The 24272-nt window shown below is 34.5% G+C and overlaps 1 protein-coding gene across 1 annotated transcript in view; it reads left to right on the forward strand.

Moving 5' to 3' along the window:
- Positions 1–18641, forward strand: part of LOC101887815 (uncharacterized) — a 42833-nt gene extending 24192 nt beyond the window's left edge. Inside the window, exons 5-8 of the mRNA XM_059130398.1 lie at positions 13087–13235; positions 17445–17541; positions 17618–17884; positions 18440–18641. Coding sequence (XP_058986381.1) covers positions 13087–13235; positions 17445–17541; positions 17618–17884; positions 18440–18582 — 656 coding nt within the window. The 3' untranslated portion in view covers positions 18583–18641. The remainder of the gene's footprint in view (positions 1–13086; positions 13236–17444; positions 17542–17617; positions 17885–18439) is intronic.
- Positions 18642–24272: the final 5631 nt, after the last annotated feature.

Below are 24272 nucleotides of genomic sequence, written 5' to 3' on the forward strand. Positions count from 1 at the left end.
CTGTGAAACATACGTGTATATTTTTTTATCTAAATAAGACCATGTTAAAATCTGTGAACTGCATGAGGCATTCTATCCATAGAAAATCTGAGTAAGACCCTCAATCTATAAAATAATTATGTCAGGTCTAGTGTTCCATAGACCACTTCTGACTACCTAAAATATAGGCAATGTCTATAGTTTCTGTTATGTTATTTAAGCGTTCTTGTTCAGTTTTTTGAAAAACATTGTGTGGAATAGATTGTAAAAATTCAAAAAAACAGACAGGGTGTTCAAAATCTAGGGAAACATAGGTCTGAGGCTGATTGATGACAAGGAAATCCATCAATCCAGAATCTTGATCTGTGTTAGGATATTTAGAGTTCAAGCAAATCAAAGAGATCTTTATGGGCCCTTTTTCAAAATATTGTTTGTAAAATCCCTTTATATCGCCGATATTCGCAATTTTGATGGTTTTAGCCACATTTTCCAATGGAATTGTCTGAAATTCTATACAAGCAGTTCTTTGTGAGTACTTCACCACCTAAAAACATTGTATAAATAGGTCCACGTTTTAGTATAGCGCCTATATAACGGTAATCTTAGATATTCGGCATTTTGATGATTTAAGCCACATTATTCGCCGGAATTGTTTCAAATTTCATTTATTAAGTATGGAAACGTTACTACAGCCTATGACACATAGACCCCATATAACGGTTTTCATTTGACGGTATTTTCGACAGATTTTTTTTGGAATTTTTCAGGTTTCTTCCAAATGGTGGAGGGTATAGGAAGTTCGGCCCGGCCGAACTTAGCTTCTTTTTTACTTGTTGTATTTCAAGTTCTTAATCATTTTTTGCGATGCCCTTTCTATATAATGCACAACAAGCAATAGAAATAATAAATATTAGTCCAAGACATAGGAAACTACATATGGATTTTCCCATCTCGCCATGCTGAGTCGATCTGCAAAATTGGAATTGTGCTACAGGTGGCAATTATGGCTCGATCCTCACGAAATTGTGCATGGAGGTGGTTGTTAAGTTCTGAATAGAAGCTTATTGTCGGGAGATGATCATAAAATATTTAGGGGTTTAGGACAGGACAGAAGCCTAAAAATTTGGATGTTCATTAAGTAAATAAGCGGCTAAAATACACAATAACTTTTATATAAAATTTGGAAAGAACCGTTCATTTTTTGGAGTCATTCTCCTAAAATGAGGTGTTGTATTAATAATGCGAAGTACCATTTTAAGCCGAAAATTTATCAATTCCTGGCTTTTAGGTAAGGGATAGATCTCTGATAAACTTTGAGGCATATAGTTTTGTAGAATATTTTAATATGTTTCGATCCCGTTAAAAGTAAATTTTTAATCATATAGCAAAAATAAAGAGCAAACTCCCTTTGAGATTCCTTTAAAAAATTAGTATGGCTAAAATTTTAATTCGAAAATTTCAAAGAATTCTATAGAGGGAGAAATGTTTGTTATTTTGCGATGAAAACTTTTGAATCACCGATACAGGTGTTCATTGCGTCTATAGATCTACTTTTATAATATTTTGAATTTTTTAATTAATTAATAGATAGCGATTTTCCGAAATTCATTGGGTAGAAGATGTTTCCAGGACTTCTATGAGTACATTACACTTTCAAGACTTTTGCGAATATACCGCCATGGTCAAGCCTTGGACTATTTAAAAAAATATATTTATAATTTATCCACACAAGACTCTGTCTTGGAATGTAAAATTACATACCCCATACAGTTTCATTTTTCGTATCAGATCTCTATTTTCGTCACAGAATGTCGATAAAATTAATTAAAGAAAATTTACAACCACAAATGCTGTGAATGGCTTAACTGAGCTTGGAAGGTGTGACATAACACCAACACTACGGCTGACGTTTTTCGTTAACAAACAAAAGAAAAAAAGTTGAACTTATGTAAAACAATAAAAATAAAATGACAGGGTTATAAATAAATAAAACGCTTCGCTAGAAAGTGATTTTATCACCCAGGGCAAAATCAACACCCAATCCGTGAAAATCTTTGGGGGGGACTTTTATGCAATTTTCAACACAAAACTTTAGACAGAGGGGGAAAACAGTAATATTAAGGAGGATAGTATGAAAAATGCAATTTCAAAGAGAGTATATTAGGACATTAGGAGAGAGATCTTAATAATATTTAAGTTGGTTAGGAAAATTCTCTTTCCAGAAAAGTTTTTTCGTGAGTCAGTTTCAGGATTTATTTCAAATTTTCTGATCTGTAAAATATCTTTCTTTCATGTACACGTGAATTTAAATTACTGTTTTTTTGGAATTTGAATTTAGGTATAATCCAAAACCCATCTCTGGGTGAAATTTGTTTATTAAGACACGACATATAATGGAGTGTATTTGTTATTTAATTCTATAATTTTTATATTTTTTTATCAATAATTCAGGGTGATATAAAAAAAATGCATTAAAGTCAACAGCCATAATTTTTACATTTTTTTTAAATTTTATTGAATGAAAGCAAAACAATGTCGGAAATAGCATCAAATATTAGAATAAGTTTAGATTTGTTCGAATTGATCACCTTTGGTACGAACTATGGCCTTCAAACGGCCATGTAACTGTCATACCCTGTCCGAATGTTGCTCTGCTGTATTTTGGCCCATTCCCGGCGAAGCGCTTGCTTGAGGTGTTCGACACTTTGGTACTTTTTAGTGCCAACCTTGCTTTCCAAAATACTCACGACACAATAGTCCAACGGATTGGTATCCGGAAATTTTGGTGGCCATTGTGCGCTGGAAATGAAGCGAGGAACCTCATTTTGTAACCATTCTTGGGTGGCGCGTGCTGAGTGCGATGGTGCTGATTCCTGTTGGGATGTCCAAGGTCTGCGGCCAAAATGTTTGCGTGCCCAAGGCTTTAACATACCTCCAGAATATTTTCGTGATAATATTGGGAATTTATTCTCATGCCACGGTCGATTAATATGAGCGGAGAGCAACCATGGGCTGTTATGGCGGCCCGCACAATCACCATGGCCGGCGTTTGAGTTCTGGTGGCCAACCGAAGGTGCACCTCTTCGGCAAGTAAACACGATAATTTTGTTTGTTTACAAACTGCTGGACAACGAATGTTTTCTCATCGGAGACGGAGAAAACCAAATTCGACAGTTCAACTCTTTGGCTCTTGTGAGTCCATTTTTTTCTGTTGCGGTGTCAGTTTTTGCACTTTTTGTAATTTCAATGGCTTTACCCCGAGCTCATTTTTCGATATTTGCCGAATGGAATATTGCGATATATTCAGCTCACGAGCCATTTTTCGGCCAATGCGACGCGGGTTTCGATCGAGTCGTTTTGTTTACTTTTCGAACCATTTTTGCCGATGTGTCTTTTTTTCCGTCAACTCCCTTGACGTCGGGCTACGCTACCAGTATCACGGTAACGAGCGATGATACGAGAGACCAAAGATTTATTCACATGAAAACTTTTATTATTTTAGTGGGAGATTCTGTACTGAACATACCCTCCTCCTTCACAAATTAACAGTGTAAAGCTTGTGCTCTAAATTAATTTATAGCTGTTGTGGTAAAAACATAATGTTACATTTTTATTACCGCAACGCTCCCGACGAAGGGGTGCTGGTAGTGTAGTAGCCTCTTAGTGCCATTATAATTTTATTATGGCACTAATTTGCTATGTCAAGTGCAACGAAACAAAAGAAACGACAACAAGTTATTGAAATCCCTCCATTGAATTCGCTAACCTTTAGGGAAGCCCAAAGTCAGCTAACAAGACAATGGCCATCATCACAATCCACAAAGAAAGAAGTCAAAAGGCAAACCCTCTCCTCACCCCCCTCCAAATTGAAATGAGTATCACATTGTCACTTGCCATGCATTTGACCCCTAGGCTAATTATAAAGCTAACAAGGGCCATCACTAATTAGCTGGTAGCCCCCAAATGGCAGTAGGTTGGACTTGGACTTCTTGCCAATTCAGTGTCAGCTACTCATCTTTGCGCTTAAATAGCCACCATCAAATTAATTCGTCAAAGTTATGTTTATAATCCCATATAGCGTAGCACCACAACCTTGTGAAAATTAAAATCCTTAAGCATGAATCGGAAATTTTTAGGAGTTTTTGGTATTGTTTTCAAATGACATGGATTTTAATTTTCTTTTCTTTGAATTAGACAAAATTCCAAAGAACATTGCATGCACTGCCGTGTTATTACCCACCGTTAAGGTAATTGTGGCTTTAATTTGCCTTGAAGGTCGTTTGGCGGACCAAAATTATGCTAAACATAACAATTTACATATGAATAGGCGCTGTACTTGTCTACTTTGTTTTTTTGTTTTTTTTTTGGGCTTTGTGCCAAAATAGTTTAAGAATGCGTTTAATTGTGGGAAATTCTTGAGTTAAGGTTGTCATGTGGGGTATTTATTTCTTTGGCCATTAAATTTGTGGTTTAAAATTAATGGAGGGCTTAGAATAATGTAAATTACACGCTTTGCAATGTTGGAGACCAAATCTAGTTTGAGACGCCATTGTTATGGGTTCCGTTGGGAGGTATGTAATGGATAATAGGGTTTTGGAAAAATTTGCCCAATTTATAACAGGTTCTTTGTGCAGTCAACAATAGGACCCTGATCATCTAAACAATTTATTTAAATTTATTTTACTTTTTTTGAAGAGCTGTTTTGTGGTAGAGTTCGAGGAATATGCATCATATCTGCCATTAGGAATCTAAATGTGGAAACAATTCTACTCAAAATGTGGTTAAAGCCAATTCTAAATGCCCAACATAGGGAGGATGGGGGCTATATACAGGAAGGTCCATTGCAGACGTAGAACTTTTTACAAAATCTAAAGAACGAATTTTAAATTATTCCGTTAGAAAATTAAAATCTGAGAGTATAGTTTTATGGGCTGGTAAGCTTTGCGTTTCAGGAAATTTTGAGTCGATTTTACGGTGTCGACATTCCGGGCGGGGCCGACTTTATGATACCCTACAACACTTTGCTAATTTTATAGAGCTCCACATTACAATTAAAGTATTTTATGGGAGAATTTAATCATACACGCTATGATTATAATTGTAATTTAAAGTTCAAAGGACTAAATATGCCGAAGCATTTGTATCTTTTAAATTCGGACTTGTATTTCCCATTTGGTACAAAAATAATTTGAAATCAAATAAAGATATATATGGGACCTATATTCAAATCTGAACCGATCTCGATAAAATTTGGCAAAGATATTTCTGAGCTGTATTTCATATATTTCTCTGAATATCGTTGTTACGGAGTGCAGTACGTATAGTATACGTAGTATGAACAGTATATATGGGAGCTATAGCTATATCTGAACCGATCTTCACCAAATTTGACATACTAGCTTCTAGACTCAATTCGGTTGCATGTGCCAAGGCTATTTCTGAGTTATAATTAATATATTTCCCCAAATATTGTTGTTACAGAGTGCATATTACTGCTGCGGACAAATCGGATGAACATTATATATGGGAGCTATAGCTATATTTGAACCGATTTTGATCAAATTTATTTCCAGACCTAATTTGGTTGTATGTGCAAAATTCCATAATATTCGGGCTGATATTAAACGTTTGGTGCACAATAAAAACCAAATGGGACGAAGATATATATGGGAGCTATATCTAATTTTTTACCGATTATCTCCAATTTCAATAGGGTTCGTCCTTAGGCCAAACAAATGTTGTTTAGAAAATTTTATCTCAGACGGATAATAAATGCGACCTGCATTTCGTTCACAAGAATACATGGAGAAAATTAGTAAAATGTCATATGTTATTTAAAGGAAAGATGCTTTAAAAGAATTACCTTTCAATTATGGAGATGTCGAGCACGACACAACAAGGATTCTAAAATTAGGAAAATGGAAATCTGCATAACTTTCGGTTAAAAGCGCTATAAATAACGAATAATTGATCTATAGTAAAAGGGAAGTCTCCATAGGAGCACTGTGAATTTTTAAGCATAGTTCCCATACAACCCATATTGAAAATGCAAAGTGTAGAACTTGCTGGAACATGAAGAAATCTGTGATGTGACTTGTAATTACACTCGAAGTGAGATATTTCTTACCTTCAGGCAGACAAATAGTTTGTACATTTCAAGAAAACTTATCTGGGCATTCCATATAATTCACCAAAGAGTATTGGTTGAAATCTCCACTTTTGCAACCAATATTTCTATAAAGATTCCCATTTTATTGGTTACATATGGTTTTATTGGTTACATATCATCATCGTACCTTGAATATTTCCATCTACAAAAATCTTCACATTGCTCTGCAAAAAGAAATTCAAGATGTCAAATGTCATTGAAAATTCTACGATTCAATGGCAGATCAAAAAAGTGTGGTAAACCGTGTGAGTGATGTGGCAAAGAACATGACACCCGCGTTGACAAAAATATTTGAAAAGGCCATACCAGTACTCGTACTCACACAGGTACTAACCACTCAAATATTTGCTACGAATTGCTAAAGTTCAATAATTATGGTTTCACCTAAATGTGGTTAACCAAAGTTGGGCCATTTGAGACGACAACAAGAGAAGCCGTCCGAAAAAAAAAAACACAGAACTAATCAATTTTGTGTGACAAAAACACTGAAGACAATAAGAATAAAAAAACTAAACTAAATAATTTACAGAAATACAAGTAATAATAATGCACTTTCTCCAATGACGAATATACAAGGTGAGATAAAAAAACTGCAACAAATTTTTATTTTTTAAACTTTATTGAATGAAAGCAAAATATGTTGGAAATAGCATCAATTTTTAGAATAAGTTCAGATTTGTTCGAATTGGTCGCCTTTGGCAAGAATTATGGCCTTCAAACTAAAGACCAATGAAACCGTCAAACGCTGACCGAATATTGCTCTGCGGTATTTTGGCCTATTCCCAGCGAAGCGCTTGCTTGAGGTGATCGACATTTTGGTATTTTTTTAGCGCTAACCTTGCTTTCCAAAGTACTCCAGACACAATAGTCCAACGGATTGGTATCCGGATATTCTGGTGGTCATTGTGCGTTCGAAGTGAAGCGATTAAACTCATTTTGTAACCATTATTGGTTGGCGCGTGCTGAGTCCTGTTGGAATGTCCAAGTTCTGCGGCCAAAATATTTGCGTGCCCAAGGCTTTAATACACCCTCCAGAATATTTTCGCGATAATATTCGGTATTTATTCTGATGCCACGGTGATTAATACGAGCGGAGAGCGATCATCGGCTGTTATGGTGGCCCACACCATCACCATGGCCGGCGCTTAAGTTCCGGTGGCCAACCGAAGGTGCACATTTTCAGTTGACCTCTTTGGCAGGTAAATACGATTATTTTGATTGTTTACAAACTGCTGGACAACGAATGTTTTCTCATCGGAGAGGGAGAAAACCAAATTCGGTAGTTCACCACTTTCGGCCAAGCGAAGCATCTCTTTGGCTCTATTTTCTTTCTATTGCAGTGTAAGTTCTTGCACTTTTTGGAATTTCAATTGCTTTACCCAATTGCTTTGCCGAATGAAATATTGCGATATGTTCAGCTCACGAGCCATTTTTTCGGCCATTGCGACTCGGGTTTCGATCAAGTTGCTTCTTTGCTTTTCGAACCATTTCTGCTGATGTTTCTGTTTTCTTCCGTCCGCTTCCTTGACGTCGGGCTACGCTACCAGTATCACGGTAACGAGCGATGATACGAGACGTAAAAGATTTATTCACATTTAAATGCTGGAGTCCTCTACCGATAGCCACTTGTGGTTTTCCAGCCGAATATAAAGAAATTACACCATCACGCTTGAATTCCATCACGAATAACTTTTGTTCTGGAAAATTCTCACCAAAATGCTTTTGGACGCATGTAAACAATATAATGGGCTGTCACTGGAAAAATTTTAACAGCTATCGGACGAGTGGCTTAGAAATGACAGCAGTCTGAATTTGGTTGCAGTTTTTTCATCTCACCCGGTATTCTTTTGGAAAAAAAGTTTAACGTTGTCAAGTTTGTTGCTTAAGTCTTTTGTTTGTGTATATATGTACATACACTAACACTATCACCTTTGTAGTGCCCCACTGAGCATATGACAATTTAAGTGATTTAATTGTTTATAATCAATGGTAATCACAGATATTTATGACATTTAAAATCGACTGATTATTGCAATAAAAACACACAGGTCTATTGGAGCCATAAACAAGTGAGAAGAAACCCAACATTATGTGTATACTCTGAAAAAAAGTTCTCACCGGTTAGCTAAGCGTTGAAGAGGTTTTGATCTGATTTTAGTTGTCTCTACTCATTTTTGTCGCTGTTATGGACGCTAATTAATGGCTTTGTTGTTGCCTTTGAATTACGTGCAACCTTGCAGAGTATTTGAATATCGTTTCATAGTCTCGTCTCTTTGCAAGGGAAGAAACTCGGTCGCACTCAAACGCATAATGGCTGCTAACAAATTGCAAAGCTAACTGATTTTCATGCCACCACCACCACCACAACAACAATTTGTGTTATTCCATTTAATATTGTGCCATGTTTTTTTATTGCCTTCTTAGAATAATTATTTGGATTTTCTTTTCTTTTATTTTCCATTTTTCAGAAAATTCACACGATTTGTTCTATCATTTAATTGAACTCGTTTGCGGCTCAGTTCATTGCAGTTTATGTTCGAAATCATTGAAATTGATGAGAGATGGAATCTGCGTCAGAATTCTAAGATTATTCTCAGCCATTTGATAACCAAGCCAACTGATGTTTGCCAGCAGCAACAACAACAAATGTTCTTACCATAATTCAAAGTCACACCAAATGTTTGTGAATCGGATCCATTATAGGGTTTCATTGACAAATGTATTTCGGTTGTAGGCTTTGTGCAAAATGGTTGATCGTCATTGAAGGGTATTGTGGAGGCAATGAAATGTATTTGAATGCAATCGATATCATTTATTTGTTGATGAGGCAGAATATTTTGTTTGGCGGACCAAAGACATGATTAAAACAAAATATAAGAAATATTATAATAATGATGATCGAAATTATTATGGGGCATTAGGTGTTAATGGAAAATAAGTTGAAGCCAGTATTTTTTTTTTTATTATGCAATATCATTTTACCGATAATAAGGCAATCTCAGAAAGAAGCGTATTTATTAGTAATAAATTAAATAAGACACATTATGTGGATTACACTGTACAATACAAAAAAAAAAATAAAAATTTAAAATAATAATTACAGAAAAAACTCAGCAAATTATAAAAGTATAGTGACATAAGACATGTGTATCGACGTTTTGAAAGGTAACCTCGAAAAGTAACCTTAATAGAGGGATAAAGTACAACCTATTTGAACATTTTTTCCACCCTCTGCCATATGGCTAGAGAGGTTATATATCATTTGATATGCCAAAACATACCTCATCGAAATAACGATTTTAGACCCTAGGTCTCTTTAGACCAAATCCGTTTCAGGATATTTGGAGTCGATCTAGCAATATCCGTCCGTCCATAAAGCTGGCTGGTGCGCACGATAACTCTGGAAGGGAGTAACCGATTTGTTCCAAACTTGGTACATCGCAATATTATTGTCAAACTTAGATCGAGTTCGGAGATGGGCAATATCTGTCCACTCCCCCACAAAAAATCGACAATTTCAATGAAAATATTTTACTGCACAGAGAATGAAAATTGGATTGTCCAATTTTGCAAATCCTCATATTTTCATCAATGCTACATCAGGAGCGAAATTGGACAATATCGGTCTACTCCATTAAGTACCTCCCTCAAAGGTTCAATTCAAATTTTAAATAATTATATTGCACACATTACAATATTTTTAAGGCTAGGGTCTGGTGTGAAGATTGAACATATCGGTCCAGTCCTTCTGCTACCTCAACTACAAACCGGTCAATATTTTCAATATACATGTAGCTCATAAAACACGAAATTAACATCCGATTCCATTCACACTTGGTACATCTCAATATTTCCATCAACACAAGCTCTGGTATAAAGGTGGTAGAGATCGAACCATTTCTTCTGGTACGACCCCCACATAGTGTTCCAGATTTTGAAAAACTACACGCTCATTCAATTTCTAAATCTCGATAAAATTTGGCTGATGTATTTTCAAGCAGTATCTGATGCCCGGTACCAAATATCATTGTTGTAGAATGCATATTACGAACGGGAGTGAATGTAATACCAAATTGGATAAAACATATATATGGGAGCTATGGCTATATCTGAAGCGATGTTCACAAAATTTGATGTACTTGCTTTTAGACTGAATTCGGATGGATGTGCCGCCAAAATTCAGGCCATTTGAGCTTATATTGGTCATTTGGTGCACAACTAACCCAAAATCAATTGAAGATATATATATATATATATATGGGAGCTATATCTAAATTTGAACCGATTCTCACCAGTTTCAATAGGGATCGTCCTAGGGCCAAATAAATATTGTTTGGAAAATTTCATTACAATCAGATAATAAACGTGACCTGCATTTTGTTCACAAAAATGCATGAACAGACGGACGGACAGTCAGACGGATAAACGGACTGACATGCATAAATCGTCAAGTCAATCTATGCAGATCATCATCAAAAGGAAGTCTTCACCTCGTAAACAAAGACATAATGCCCTTACCACTAGGTGGTGTAGGGTATAAAAACACATTGTGTGGGTTTGTACAAAAATTTCCAACAAAGCATAATTTTAGAAGAAATAGAATAGTCGCCTTTTTCGCATTTTTAAAATTGTGGCTATGTTTTCCATTTAATTTCGCAAATGGTTGAAAGTTCTTATTATGTAGAAACGCTATTCACAAAAAATATCAATATAGCTCCAGCTCATGGCACAACCCTAAATAAAAGACATCCCCTTATTTTTCAGAAATTAACTATGTTTTTTATTAACAAAAATTGATGGCATTTTGTCATGGTACATATCAGTTATACAAATGTCTTTTGTTCAGAGACTCACAATGAAACTTCACCTAGAATAATTTCTACTTTTGGAAGACTTTGACTCGTATTAGATACGTGTCAAATCAAGAGCACCAAAAGCTATAACATAATTTTCATTTTTAGTACTTACATTTTGAACATTTTATTCTGAGATTTAGAGATTTGTATAGAATATTTGTCCTTTGGACACCTTTCACCTGAAACGAAATTTGATGAAACTTTCAGGCGTCAAATCGAAAAAAGTCCGGAGGCTTATAGTAAAACTTGATAAATATTATTTTTGTCTTTGACGTCATCCATCTAAAATGATGATTTATTTGAGATTTTTGCACCCACTCAAAATTAATATTTATTTAGAGAGTCTTGAATTATTTCCCACCCTTTGGGAAACCTTGCACATAAATATCACAATTTCTATGCAATTATGAAAAAATAACAGATACCACCGGGTTTCAATAGTGAGAAAGAGCCAAATATTAAATATTTTAACTTGTGAAAGAAAGGTTCTAAAAGTATGATTGAGATCAAATCAAATTAAAGTTTTCTCAAATTCTGAAATATTGATATTATGTTTCGAACAGTGTTGGCTTGTTTGTTCGGGATACCGTAGTATTTTGTTGTTGCAAAATGGTCAGGCTTTATCCCTTTATTCAGTTCCCTTGTTTTTTGTATGGGACAAAAACATTTTTTACCCAAGTGACGAGATCGTAAGCTCAATAGAAGAGGAATCAAAGAATTAAATAAAACTAAAATTCTTTTGGAAAGTCTTCTAAATCTTACAAAGAATATCCCAGACAAAAAACAAGGGAACTGATGAGGATTGGTGGTTCTTTCCGAAACCTAGGTATTCCCTGCCTTACCCCCTGGTAAACATTACCATCGTTCTCCACTAATAAACAAACGTTGTTTTTATAAAAACAACAATAAAGGGATAAAGTCTGACCATTTTGCAACAACAAGATATTATGTTTCGCTAAGAACTATTAATACGATTTATACCCGTAACCAATTAATTGTTATATTATTTTATTATTTTTTACTTATATGTTTATTGCCTATTACATCGCACAATTGGTCATTCAGAAAATACATTACTGTCAATAGAATGAGTAATAATGATGGAATGCAAGTTTGTTAATGTACAATTAAAAGTATAACACCCTGAACTTGTTACTATTTGTCGTGGGCCAGCACTTTCGTTACATTCCACTCGACTCAATCTGAAAAAAGTAAAAGTATTTGAAAGAAATTCAAAACAAAGCGAGTATTGTCACTAGTCTCATAAAAAGCTCCATTTACATTAAACTTTAACCTTTAGATAAACTGTGTTAAATCAATAGATAATTTTCCTATTAAAAACAAAAGACTTAAGACACAAACATCCTGGTGGTATTCCAGAGAAACTATGAGAACAACGATATTTTTGGATTTTATAAAAAATAAACTTCTTATTTAGAAAATTCCAATTTTTGTCAATACTTCTTTAAAAAAATATATATACCAAACTACCAGACTCTTTGCCGCCTAATGCGAAACTGGAACAATCTCTTACTGACAACTGCTGAATTCATACGACAACAATGTGAATCATAAGAGAACCAATGGATCTCCACTCTTTTTTGTCTGTTACACCTCACTTACTCATTTGCTTGTTTTTTTTTTTCTTTTCTTCATTCAGCCCTCCATTGTTGACTTTTACACAGAGCTACGTGCGTCACGGTTCTCTGAATTTTTGCCAGTGGCAGCAATAGAAGCCGGCAGTTAGCTTCTGGCATTTTTACTCATTCAATGCAAAAAGACACACACACATACATACATACTCGTGTGTCATGTGTGTTGGAAAGCAAGAGCTACATTTTGTTCGTTTGTGTGCGTGGGATATGATGAGGTTTTATGCTGCTTGGGGTTTTCTTTGGGGGTATAAAATGCAAACTTGATCTTAGAATTGTTACAGTATTCCGGGCAAATTCAAAGTGTTCAAAACGGTGCCAACGAAATACTTGAAGTAATATTTTTACACTTTATTACAAGTTTCTTTTTAATAAAATAGTGATAATGTAAAATTAATAAAAAAATATAATATTTGTGTTTGTGTTTCAGAAAACGATTACATATTTTGTAAAAGAGTTCAACGACTAAAAAATAAATCACAACAAAAAATGTCCCCCATCAGCAAAATCGTTATCCTTTCTATGGTGCTAAGTGCTTCCATGGTTAATGCACGACCAGGTTATGCGGTTGATTATTATGTGAGTGTAAAATTTTGTATTTCCAAATAACAATATGAAAACAAACAGGACTAAAAATGTGTACATTATGATAAATGTGAAAAAATGAAAATTGAACTTGGTGACAACGTTCAAGAGGATGTCCTCGAAAAAAGAGATTATATAACTATAAACACAACATACAAAAATTGTGGAAACTTAAAAAAAAAATAAAATATTATAAATAGCTCACTTTGACAACAAAATATACCATAATTGATCTAATTGAAACTAGTAGGCAAAATGGCACGCATCTCGTCCTTAAAAAATAATCATTTACATACTTGTTCCTATTAAGAAACATGTCAAATGTTATAAAATCAATTGGCCGTTTCGGATGCAAATCCTAACTTGTTTAGATTGAGAATATCTTGTCATATGAAAAAATCGCGGATATCTCAAAATTTGATTGGTTATCGTCATTATTTATTTATTTTTTTTTTAATGAAAGAAATGCCTGATCCTTACATGCTTTTGAAGCCACTATAGTCTCATAGCAAATTCAATGGACAGGCGCTTACCTCTTTATATAAGAGGTGGAAGATATGTGTGAAAAAAAAAATACAATTAGACAATCGGCCCCACACTGCACAGCCAAGGACACTTTTTTAATAAATTCTATCAACATTTTCGACTAATGATTTGGCCTAGTAAAAAACCCTTTAGTTATGATTCCAGAACCAGTGATAATCATAGTTTTTTAGACATTTTTATTCTAGGGTTGTGAACTGAAGGTTGTGAAATATAAAAATTAATGTTTTTCGTTTTTTTTTTTTTCAAGTTTTTTATATTTTAATAAAATAAGTGTTGTTCGAGCTTGGGGTCCTTATTGTTGTAGTTATTTTATTTTCCAATATTTCGAAATTCGATGAATCTCGATGAAATAAAAATATGTAACAACAAAGACCTTAAGCTCGAACAATACTTGTTTTATTAAAAATATAAAAATATATTTTAGAATAGCAACAAAAAATTACTTTTCCTTGCATAGTATACAAAAAATGCTTACGTCCCATAGGATATGATTCAGTCCCTGGAACTTCAGAAGTAAATCTTTTTATACCCTTATTTTCCAGAGAATTTATATGCATCTGAAATACGTGTTTGATAGAATCTGTTTCAGAGTATTATTTGGAGCAGATATATTGATATCAGTCAGTCAGCCATGGTATCACCCTGATTTTCTGTCAAATCAGTTTCTCAAAAAATCATGAAGATGAACTAGATTTACCAAATCTTTCTGACGCCCCACTTCAGTTTTTTTATCTTTAGCAACATGGTTACAGAGGGCATATATTATTTGATACTCAAAAAACGTGCCTTATAACTTTTTTACACCCTGGGTGTCTTTGGACCAAATCCGTTTCAGGACATTTAGAGGCGATCTAGGTGTGTCCGTTCGTCTGGACTGCTGGCTGATTGGGGCGCAAAATAACTCTCGAAGGAAGTATCCGACACGGTCGAAGCTTGGTACAACATAATATCATCATCAAAGTTATATCGAGTTCGGATAAGGGCAATATCGGTCCACTCCTTCTGGTACCTGCCCCACAAAAGTTAAAAATTTTTACAGAAAATAATTTACCTCATAGAGTAAGAAAGGATCATCTAATTTTGTGCAAACCTTGTAAATCCCAATATTTGTATCACTGCTATATCAGGTGCGAAAATGGGTACTATCGGTCCACTCCATCAAGTACCTCTCCCAAAAAAGATTAACAATCTTGAAGAATTATATATCTCATGAAATATGTATCTTCTAATTTGATACATCCTAAAATTTGTACCAACAAAAGATCCGGTATCCGATTCCTTCTAGTAACTCCCCCACAACGGGTTATAATTTTGAATATTTATAATACGAAAATGCGAAGTAAGCATCCGATTCTCTTCAAATTTCACACATCCTAATACATTTATTAATACAAGATCTGGTGTGAAGCTGGTATATATCGTCCTTCTCTTCTTGTAACGCCCCCACAAGGGGGCAATATTGTGAATACACAAGACGCTCACAAAAAAAGCATACGATTCTCTAAAAATCAGCGATTCTTTCCAAACTTTGTGTATCGAAATATTAACCTCAACCAGAGATCTGATGTGAATGTGAAATTTAACGACCCACTCCTTCTGGTACCTCTCCACTCCTATTATGTATGCATTTGTCGGCAAAACCGACTTATACATTTTTAAATTGTTTTTTTTTTTTTTTTAATTTTGAACAATTATTAATCAAATTTTGGTTCAAGAAAGGAGCTTGCCGTATACAGCACAGGAAATAGGGAATTTACCACTGTTTCATAGGTGCACAACATCGATTCACTAATTCTTGTGTATTAAGTCTAGGATGATTGGTACTGAAAATGGATTATATCAACCTTCTAAAATTGAAAATAATGAAAAACCTCGATTTTCAGTATTTCGAATATTTAAGCCACAAATACCAACATAATGATCTGTGAAAATGGACAGTCCTGGAATGTTCACTTAATTACGATATTTTTGCATTTGGAGTATATTAAAGTTTTTTCCAAACAAAAAAAAAAAAATCTTGTAATTTCGCATTTAAAAAACCTTAAAGGAAATTTCACTGTAAGGCCATTGTTTGGTGTAGCCGTTCATAGAACCAAACCCCCTGTAATTCGGCATTTCGAAGGTTTCAGTTTAAATTTTTAGCAAAATTAGACATAAATATGAAAGATTGAGAATTCGAGCTACGAAAAAATTCCAATATCACTTCATAATCATGTCACATTTTGCTCCAATAACCGAAGTGGCTACAATTTGAGATATTGGAACCCTAATTTTTAAAATACTCAGTATTAACATCGACCAAGTAACGCTATCTCCAAAGATTTAAGGATTTTGAGGACAACCGATTTGGCCATCGACGTAGCCAGAAATGCCCTTCAAAACTATTTCAAAAGAGACCTATAAACAATTTATAATTTGAGTCATTGTAAATTGGAATCTAGCGAATTCTTAATTTTATAGATTGATAAAAAAAATTATTAAAAAAATCATTTTAGAAAAAAATGTTATTTTAGAGGACGGGACCTCCGCCCCGCCCTTCTCGCTAAATCGGTGAATTTTGCCACAAAAAAAAATATTTCTCATGTTCAGGGGTATAAAAATCCTCCAGTTTTAATTACTGGCTAAATATTCAATTTGGCTGAATACGAATCATCACAAACTTCCTGTTCGACACTCAGTTTCAACGTTCTTGAATTGTATTAATTATTTTATGAGATTCGGTGCCTCTCGTCTATCCTCCTCCAATATTTTTAATATTTTTCTCATTGATCTTCTTGCGAATTTCTGGTAATTCTGGGTCGTTTTTTTAGAGGCATACTTCTTTATATTGGCTTTGCTTTCTCTTTGCTAACATCTTGTCAAGAAAATTTCATTTTTTTTTTTCACTCCACAACTGTTAGATCTATCCTTGTTTTGGTAACGTATCAAAATCGCTAGGCTTACTCCATCCCAATTATATTTTTTAGCTTCTATATAAAAAAATTCCTGAGGTCTTCCTTTCAATTCTTTTGGACTATTCTTGACGTAAGCTTCATTTCGATACATGTTTGATACTCTTTGGCTTGGATTCTTGTTCTGTGAAAATTAGAATTGAAAATTATTTTCTTTATAAATTTTAACATAATTTTCCTTTAAAGAAAGTATTGAATTCACAGTTTCATAGAATATAAATTAAGGTCCTGGTACCAATGAAAAAAACTAGCTGATTTCATCCTTAGACAATTCTTTTATGTATACATACCCTAGTCCACATAAAACCATCTCGAAATAAATGTTTGATGGACCAAATATTATGGCCTGGTTCCGCTGGATTGAATATTCAGCACCATTTTAAAGCTGATCAATTGTTGGACCCAGCCAAGTCCTTCATTTTCTATGTGCTGTTCCCGGACTTGTAGCCTACTTTTAAGTTAAGAGTTGCCATGCATAAGCCAAATTAAAACCTGACCCTTTTCGTTTAAATTAGGATATTTAATACAACAAAAACAGAAATAATCGGAAAATGGAAAGTGAAAAATTAATTTCATATTTTCACACAAAAAACTCCCTCTTAAACCTTTTATAAAAAATGTTAATTAAAATTACGCACTTTTATCTTATTTTGTTAAAACAAACTATTTATTCAAAATAACTAAAACATTTCATTTTTGTTTCCAGGATCATCCCAAATATGCCTTCAATTATGGTGTTGCTGATCACACAACTGGTGATGTCAAATCGCAGCATGAAACGCGTGACGGTGATGTAGTTAAAGGTATAATACCTTACCCCTCCTCTCCTCTCCTTATATCTCAAAATAATATTTCCTAATCAACTTCTCTATTTTGCAGGTCAATATTCTCTGGTAGAGCCCGATGGTTCCATACGTACCGTCGACTACACTGCCGATTCGATAAATGGTTTCAATGCTGTTGTAACCAAATCAGGACCCACCGTTCATGCCCAGGCTGTTGTGGCCAAGCCAGTGGCTGCGGTAGCTCCAGTGGCCCATGTGGCCCCAGTTGCGGTTGCTGCCAAGCCTGTGGTGGCCTATCAACCAGCCTACAAACATGTGGCCCAAGCGCCCGTGTATGTGGCACCTGCACCTGCTCCATATGGTAAGTTTTATTAAAAAAAATAATAATAATTATAAATAAAGGTAGAATCGTCCCTTGTGAGGTAACAGGAAAAATGTTTTCCCGCCTGCACCCTTAAGCACTTCATGGGGGGAATATAACCTATAAAAATAAATCAATGGTTGTAGTGTGTTACTGCAACAACAGTAGTTGGCTTTTAAAATCAACAACAAAAGCAACAGTGTCACTTTGCCTTTTTGCCCCCAACACACAATTGAACTGCAATGAATTAGGTTCCCCTTTCCCCACCAACCACCACCACCACAACAACAACCAAGATTACCACCTCTGAACGAATACTCATAGATCACCACCTTAGTCGCTTTTCTTTTGTTGTTTTTGCAAAAAAAAAAAACGTACACACAAATAAATTGTGTGTTAAATATTGCTAATAACAAGCAAACAATTAAATAATTGTTTTGTATTGTTCTCTTCTCTCTCTTTTTTTCCATATCCAACAAAAACATACTGCAATTTTCCCACACAACCCAAACAAACATTGACACACCACATTTTCGCCTCAACCAAAAATCTCAGATGCAGGCATTGACACATATCGAATGTTGAAGCTTTTCCGTCGCCATGCCAACTATTTCAATGGCCAGAGTCTGAAATTACGACCCGAGGAAGATCGCCACGAAGAATACGATGATTATTCGGAAGATTATCGGGATTATTGAAAATCCAATGTCGATTATTGGAATTTTTCAAAACGATTTGAAAAAAAAAAACGAGAGTGCTTTTGTAATGGTGTTGTTGTTGTAGTTGTTAAAGTTTTAAGTTGAATAAACACAGAAATTTATTGTTTGATGAGAAAATGGGAAGTTGTTGGCACATTTGCAATATAGACACACAGGAAGTGAGATGTTTTTGCACTCAAATTTGTTTTCTGTTTCACAGTAATAGGAATTTACTTGTTGCGAGGTTAATATAAAATAGTCAATAAATTAAGAACATTCACTTGAAGTAGGACCTAGTCCTCCACTTTTTACACAATGGGATATATTGGTTTAATCAGCGCTGCTCAAAAACAAGACCTCGCTCACCAGTCGAATTTCTCTATTTTTTTTTTTTTTTTTTTTTTGTAATATTAAAAAAAAAACAGTACTAAAATATAATTAAAACATTTTTTTATAAAAGTTCGCTTTATTAACAATTTTGGACAACTTCCATGTTTAAAAACAATTGAAATTAATGGATAAGTAAAAAAAGAAAAAAATAAATTTTGTTTTCTCTTAAATAATATCTTTTTTGGAGTCATGTGCTAACACACGGTTTTTAGCAGTGCTGGTTTAATTTTTCCTTGCAGATTGGGTCACAATCATAAATTCTTGATATCGGAATAGTAATATCAAGAATTAAAAATTAACTCAGTTTATTAATTTACATGTGGTTAATAGAATATTTAAAACTTCTCCTTAAATTAAGATTGCAATTCGTTTTTACTGTATATACACAACTCACTTCAAGATTTGTGGTCTGGACAATTAATTCGCACCGTTTAGAGAGATCAAATATGTTGAAGGATAAAGCGAATATATACCCTAGGTTTATACCCTTGCATCATAAAATGTTTTTCATTTTAAACACTTTTTAAAGATTGCCTTTAAGTTAAAATCACTCCGCGCGGATTTTAGCAGGCATAACTCCACAGAAATCCTAACTCATTCACCACCTAGTCTAATGGTCTTTCAATAGTTCATCTTTAAAAATTTTTTTTGGAGGACTTTTATATGAGGATAGATAGAAAAGACCTTCCGTAGGACACACATAAAATTAACTTATACAGGCCTTCCAATAATAGTCCCCTACAATGAGGGTATAAAAAGGACATCTACATGAGGATTTCTGTTGTTTAATAGCTAGAACCCTCTATTTCATGGCCAGCGAAAATTAGGTAGCTACATGTACCACTCTCAGCACTACAAGTGTTGCATTACCGGTAAGCTAAAGAGTAATGATTTAATCGTATAAAGTTTACAAGGAGGACATAAATACTTTTATATTAACATGTAATGAGTAACGGTGACACAACTACGTACCTAAGGTCAAAATAAGAAATAGGAAGAGTTAAACCACAATTTATTTTCGGAACAGAGGCTGAGTGCATCGACGGATATAAAAACTGAGGTTTGGATGGAATACCTTAAATTCAAATGAAGTGCCCTAAAATTGAAGTAATGTGATTTAAAGTTATGTATTGATTTTTACCTCCCTTTACATATTAATTTTAAAATAAGGCAAAATGTTCGTAATGGCCCCTATTTTTTTGGTAATGAGATTTTTTGCTAGATTCACATACTCCCTAGCAAAAACTCCCATCATCCAATAATGGGACTTAAAACTACTTGCGGCAGCCGCACCTACTTATACATCAACTTACTAACCCATTATTTTTACAAGGACATTTCACCAGCAATGGATAGTTATTTTCTGGCTAGTAAAAATAATTATAAATCAGTATTTGTGTTTTTTTTTTAAATTAATTTCCCCTGTTTGGTCTGATGCTGGTATTGAATTCACAACTTTAGGATTTGTAGTTAAACACACTTCACACTGTACCACTGTTGCGAACATAGAGGGTTGTTTTAAGTCTTATAACTATATCAAAAACCCATAGTTATATTTTTTCTTCGAATACCAACACCGAGCTTCGATCTCCAACCTTCGGTTTTGTAGGCGGACGCAAACACTATATGCCGACGTTACTCATTACATTGTAATGAGGAAACTACATTTTTCTGCTTCGTTAATTTGTGAAGAATAAACCATTATTTTCAACCTACTGATAATGGGGAATTTGCTTCCAAGTTATTACTGTGTAATTTTATTTGCACGCCAAAGGCTGTGGACTATGCCTTATGCCTACACTGAGAGGTATATATGATTGAATAGGTCAAAACGTGTCTCAACGTTCGTCTTTCAACGAATTCCGATTTAGAAGATTTGGAGTCGATTTGGCGATTTCCTAGAACAGAGTTTCAGATTTCGTCCAAATTTGGGACATCTAAATTTTGTCTATTAAACCTAAATTATCCCTTCTGGTACCTATCCCCCAAAGGCTAAAACATAGTACGTAAAGTATATTACGTAATGAATGTCATTCTGTCATTCAAAATATCCATTATCCACAAAGTAAATGAAAATATTTTTAATCAGCATGTCGGTTTAGCAATGTCCGTCTGCCTATCTGTCCGTCTGTCTGTCCCTCTTGGAAAATCACTCTAGCTTCAAAACAAAATAAAATTGGTTAATACAATTTCACACAGATGGCCGTAGAATACTTCTTTCTAAAAATGGGCCATATAGGACCTCGTTTTGATATAGAGCCCATATACCTGTACCGACATATATAAGGGGTTTTGAGTATGTCAGTCACAATTTGACACCAAATTTACTGAAAATTGATAATTTAAGGTCTGGTCTGGAATGGTCTCAAAATTAGTAATTAGTGTTCACAATAGGTCCTTCTTCTACTCTGAAAGAAAAATATCTACACAGGTCCACACAGGTCAATATTTGCATATGACCCCCGTATATTACCTAACGATATTCTGTATTTTGATGTGTCCAAATTGTTCCAAATTTGCTATTTAGAGTTCGTAATATATCCCGCTTCCTACGACCTGTACAGGTTCACATTTTTAGTTACATTTTTCAACAATATTATCTCGAATTTGGTATTTGTACAGGGTTGCCCATATTCGACGGACCCATCTGGCAACGCCATAACTTTTGACAGAGATGTCACATCGTTTCTTAATGACATACATCCCAAAAACGCCGTTCTCAGCAGTTGGGCATGGCTCGGTCTACTTTACAACGGATTATTCGCATTGATTTGCCTTTGTTCCCGTACAAAAGTCAATTGTCGCAAATAATGTTGCCTGCGGACAAGCCTCGTCGATTGGAATGGGCCCAAAGGTCCGTCGAATATGGGCAACCCTGTACTTCGCAATAGCCACCACCTTCTTCGACAGAAAATTAGCTATACATAATTGTACCACAAGATATGCGGCGCTTTAATAATTTTACCGACATTTTAACACGGATTTTTTTAGATTTTCGAGAGTATTAAAGATATGAGCTTTACGCATCTCCTGCAAAAAATTGTATAAAGGAATGTGGTACCATCTCGTTAAAACCACATATCATGCAAGTAAAGCTCTTGCTTTTTGGCCAAAATGATTCGGATATTATTTCACGATATCGTTCACCATTCACAATTACGTTACGATTTTTGAAAAAGTAGGGTCCACGATGTTATCAATCAATAAATCACACCATAATGTGACATTTCCTGGAAGCATTGGTAGATTTTGCTTCGCTTTGGGCTGATCAAAATCGCTGGCAAAATCGACATTGAGTACCCATCCTTTGTCGCTGACAAAAAAAGCGTGCGATAAAATTCGATCAATTACAGGCCGATCATTCGATCGTTACAACCAAACCAATGGAATAACGGTTTGGTTTCCATGGTTAAATCATAGACCAATCTGAAGATGTCTGACAGTGAAAAAAAAATACTAAAAGTGAATTAGCTGTGGAAGGCAGTGAGAGCTAAAAAATCACCTTTTTGTCATCTATTTGAAATAGATCGCATACCTCCCAATTCAAAAAAATTTGAAGACATCAAATAACAAGCTTTCAAAAAATATAAACACAGCTTGCAGAAACACAACATCGTAGATCCACTATTTAATATAACCTTCATTTTCGATACTTTAAAGATCTCAGTCGCAATTTGGCATTTTGGGTTGACGGTACATGAGAATAAGACCTACAAAATGATATTCTTAGTCCACATTTTGATATGAGTCCAATATATCTATTCTATTCGAGGGGTGTGATTTCACTTGAAAATTTAAATTATTGCCAAGTTGAACATATTCTTGCCAAAATTCTTCAATGATGGCCAAGGTTTTCGTGTAAAATTTCGAAAGTTCCGCCCACGTTTTCATATGTCCGAGCAGATGTCTCCGTGTTTTATATAAATTCCTAATAGAACAGTGTTGGCTTGTTTGTTCGGGATACCGTAGTATTTTGTTGTTGCAAAATGGTCAGGCTTTATCCCTTTATTGTTGTTTTTTATAAAAACAACGTTTGTTTATTAGTGGAGAACGATGCTAATGTTTACCAGGGGGTAAGGCAGGGAATACCTAGGTTTCGGAAAGATCCACCAATCCTCATCAGTTCCCTTGTTTTTTATATGGGATATTCTCCCCAGAAGTTATTTTAAAAATAACTTCTATGACAAAAGATTTTTGAAGTATTTTTAAGTCAACTACAATTTAGGCTCACCCATAGTGGAGGACATCAAAATTTGGACTCGGACGAAATTAACGATGTAAATAATTGTTGATTAAAATTTTTAAACATCATATTTGTGTTTAGTTAGAAGTTTTATATTTTTTATAAATTAATAAGTTTGGGCAGATACTTTTGGTTCACACAATCTCGGTAGCCATAAAATTGCTATTAAAACATAATCAATATTTTGCTTGGTTGTGCAACAGGTATTAAATAGTTTTTTTAATTATATATTTTTTATGTGAGCACAATGAAATTTTGTACATATTTTTCCCATATTTGAAAACTGGGTTAATTAAATTCTAAAATAATAGAAAAAAATAGTTCCCACTGTTGCATTGTGAAGAAAGAAGAAACAAAAAAACAACGATTCAATTGAAAGTAAACAAAACAAACGCAGACATGCCCCATGCAACATGTATTACGTATTCCGATGCTGTTTCTACTTCTTAGTTCCAAGATAGACTTGAAATTATTGGGTTTTATGCAAATCAATGAAACAAGAGAAAAAACGCTGAACGTCACAGCTTAAATGGAAGAAGAAGACGAAATCCAACATTGGTGTTTCTCAAAAAAAAAAAAAAAATTGAAGACGATACGCTTTTTGTTTTCAAGTCATCGTTGTGACATAATTACCATGTGAGATATTTCTGCAAAAGATTTGTGCAACGGAAAATCTGGAGCAATGTTCATTATGCGCTAATGATTAGTCATAGTGTCGGCAAACACAAAAACGGCAACAGTCAGTCAGACTGCCACAGCTAGCATTCGATGTATAGTCAGATACAATCAAAAGACAAATACGCTTTGCCTCACCAAGAAGCCAAGAAGCTATGGCGGGAAACTTGTGCCGTCTGTCGTTTCATTTTGAATTTAATTATAAATCACAATTTTGAGATATTCATTTGCTGTCTGAATACTCCTTCATATTTCAATGTTTCTTAATTATATGTTTCAGTCAGTCTATCATCTGATTTACATGGGTGGTAATCACAACTTCTGTAACACACAGATTTTGTCATGGCAAAGAGTTCGGTATTGGGTAGCAGAAAACACCAAC

The sequence above is a fragment of the Musca domestica genome, unplaced genomic scaffold (assembly GCF_030504385.1).
Source record: "Musca domestica strain aabys unplaced genomic scaffold, Musca_domestica.polishedcontigs.V.1.1 74, whole genome shotgun sequence".
Lineage (NCBI taxonomy): Eukaryota > Metazoa > Arthropoda > Insecta > Diptera > Muscidae > Musca > Musca domestica.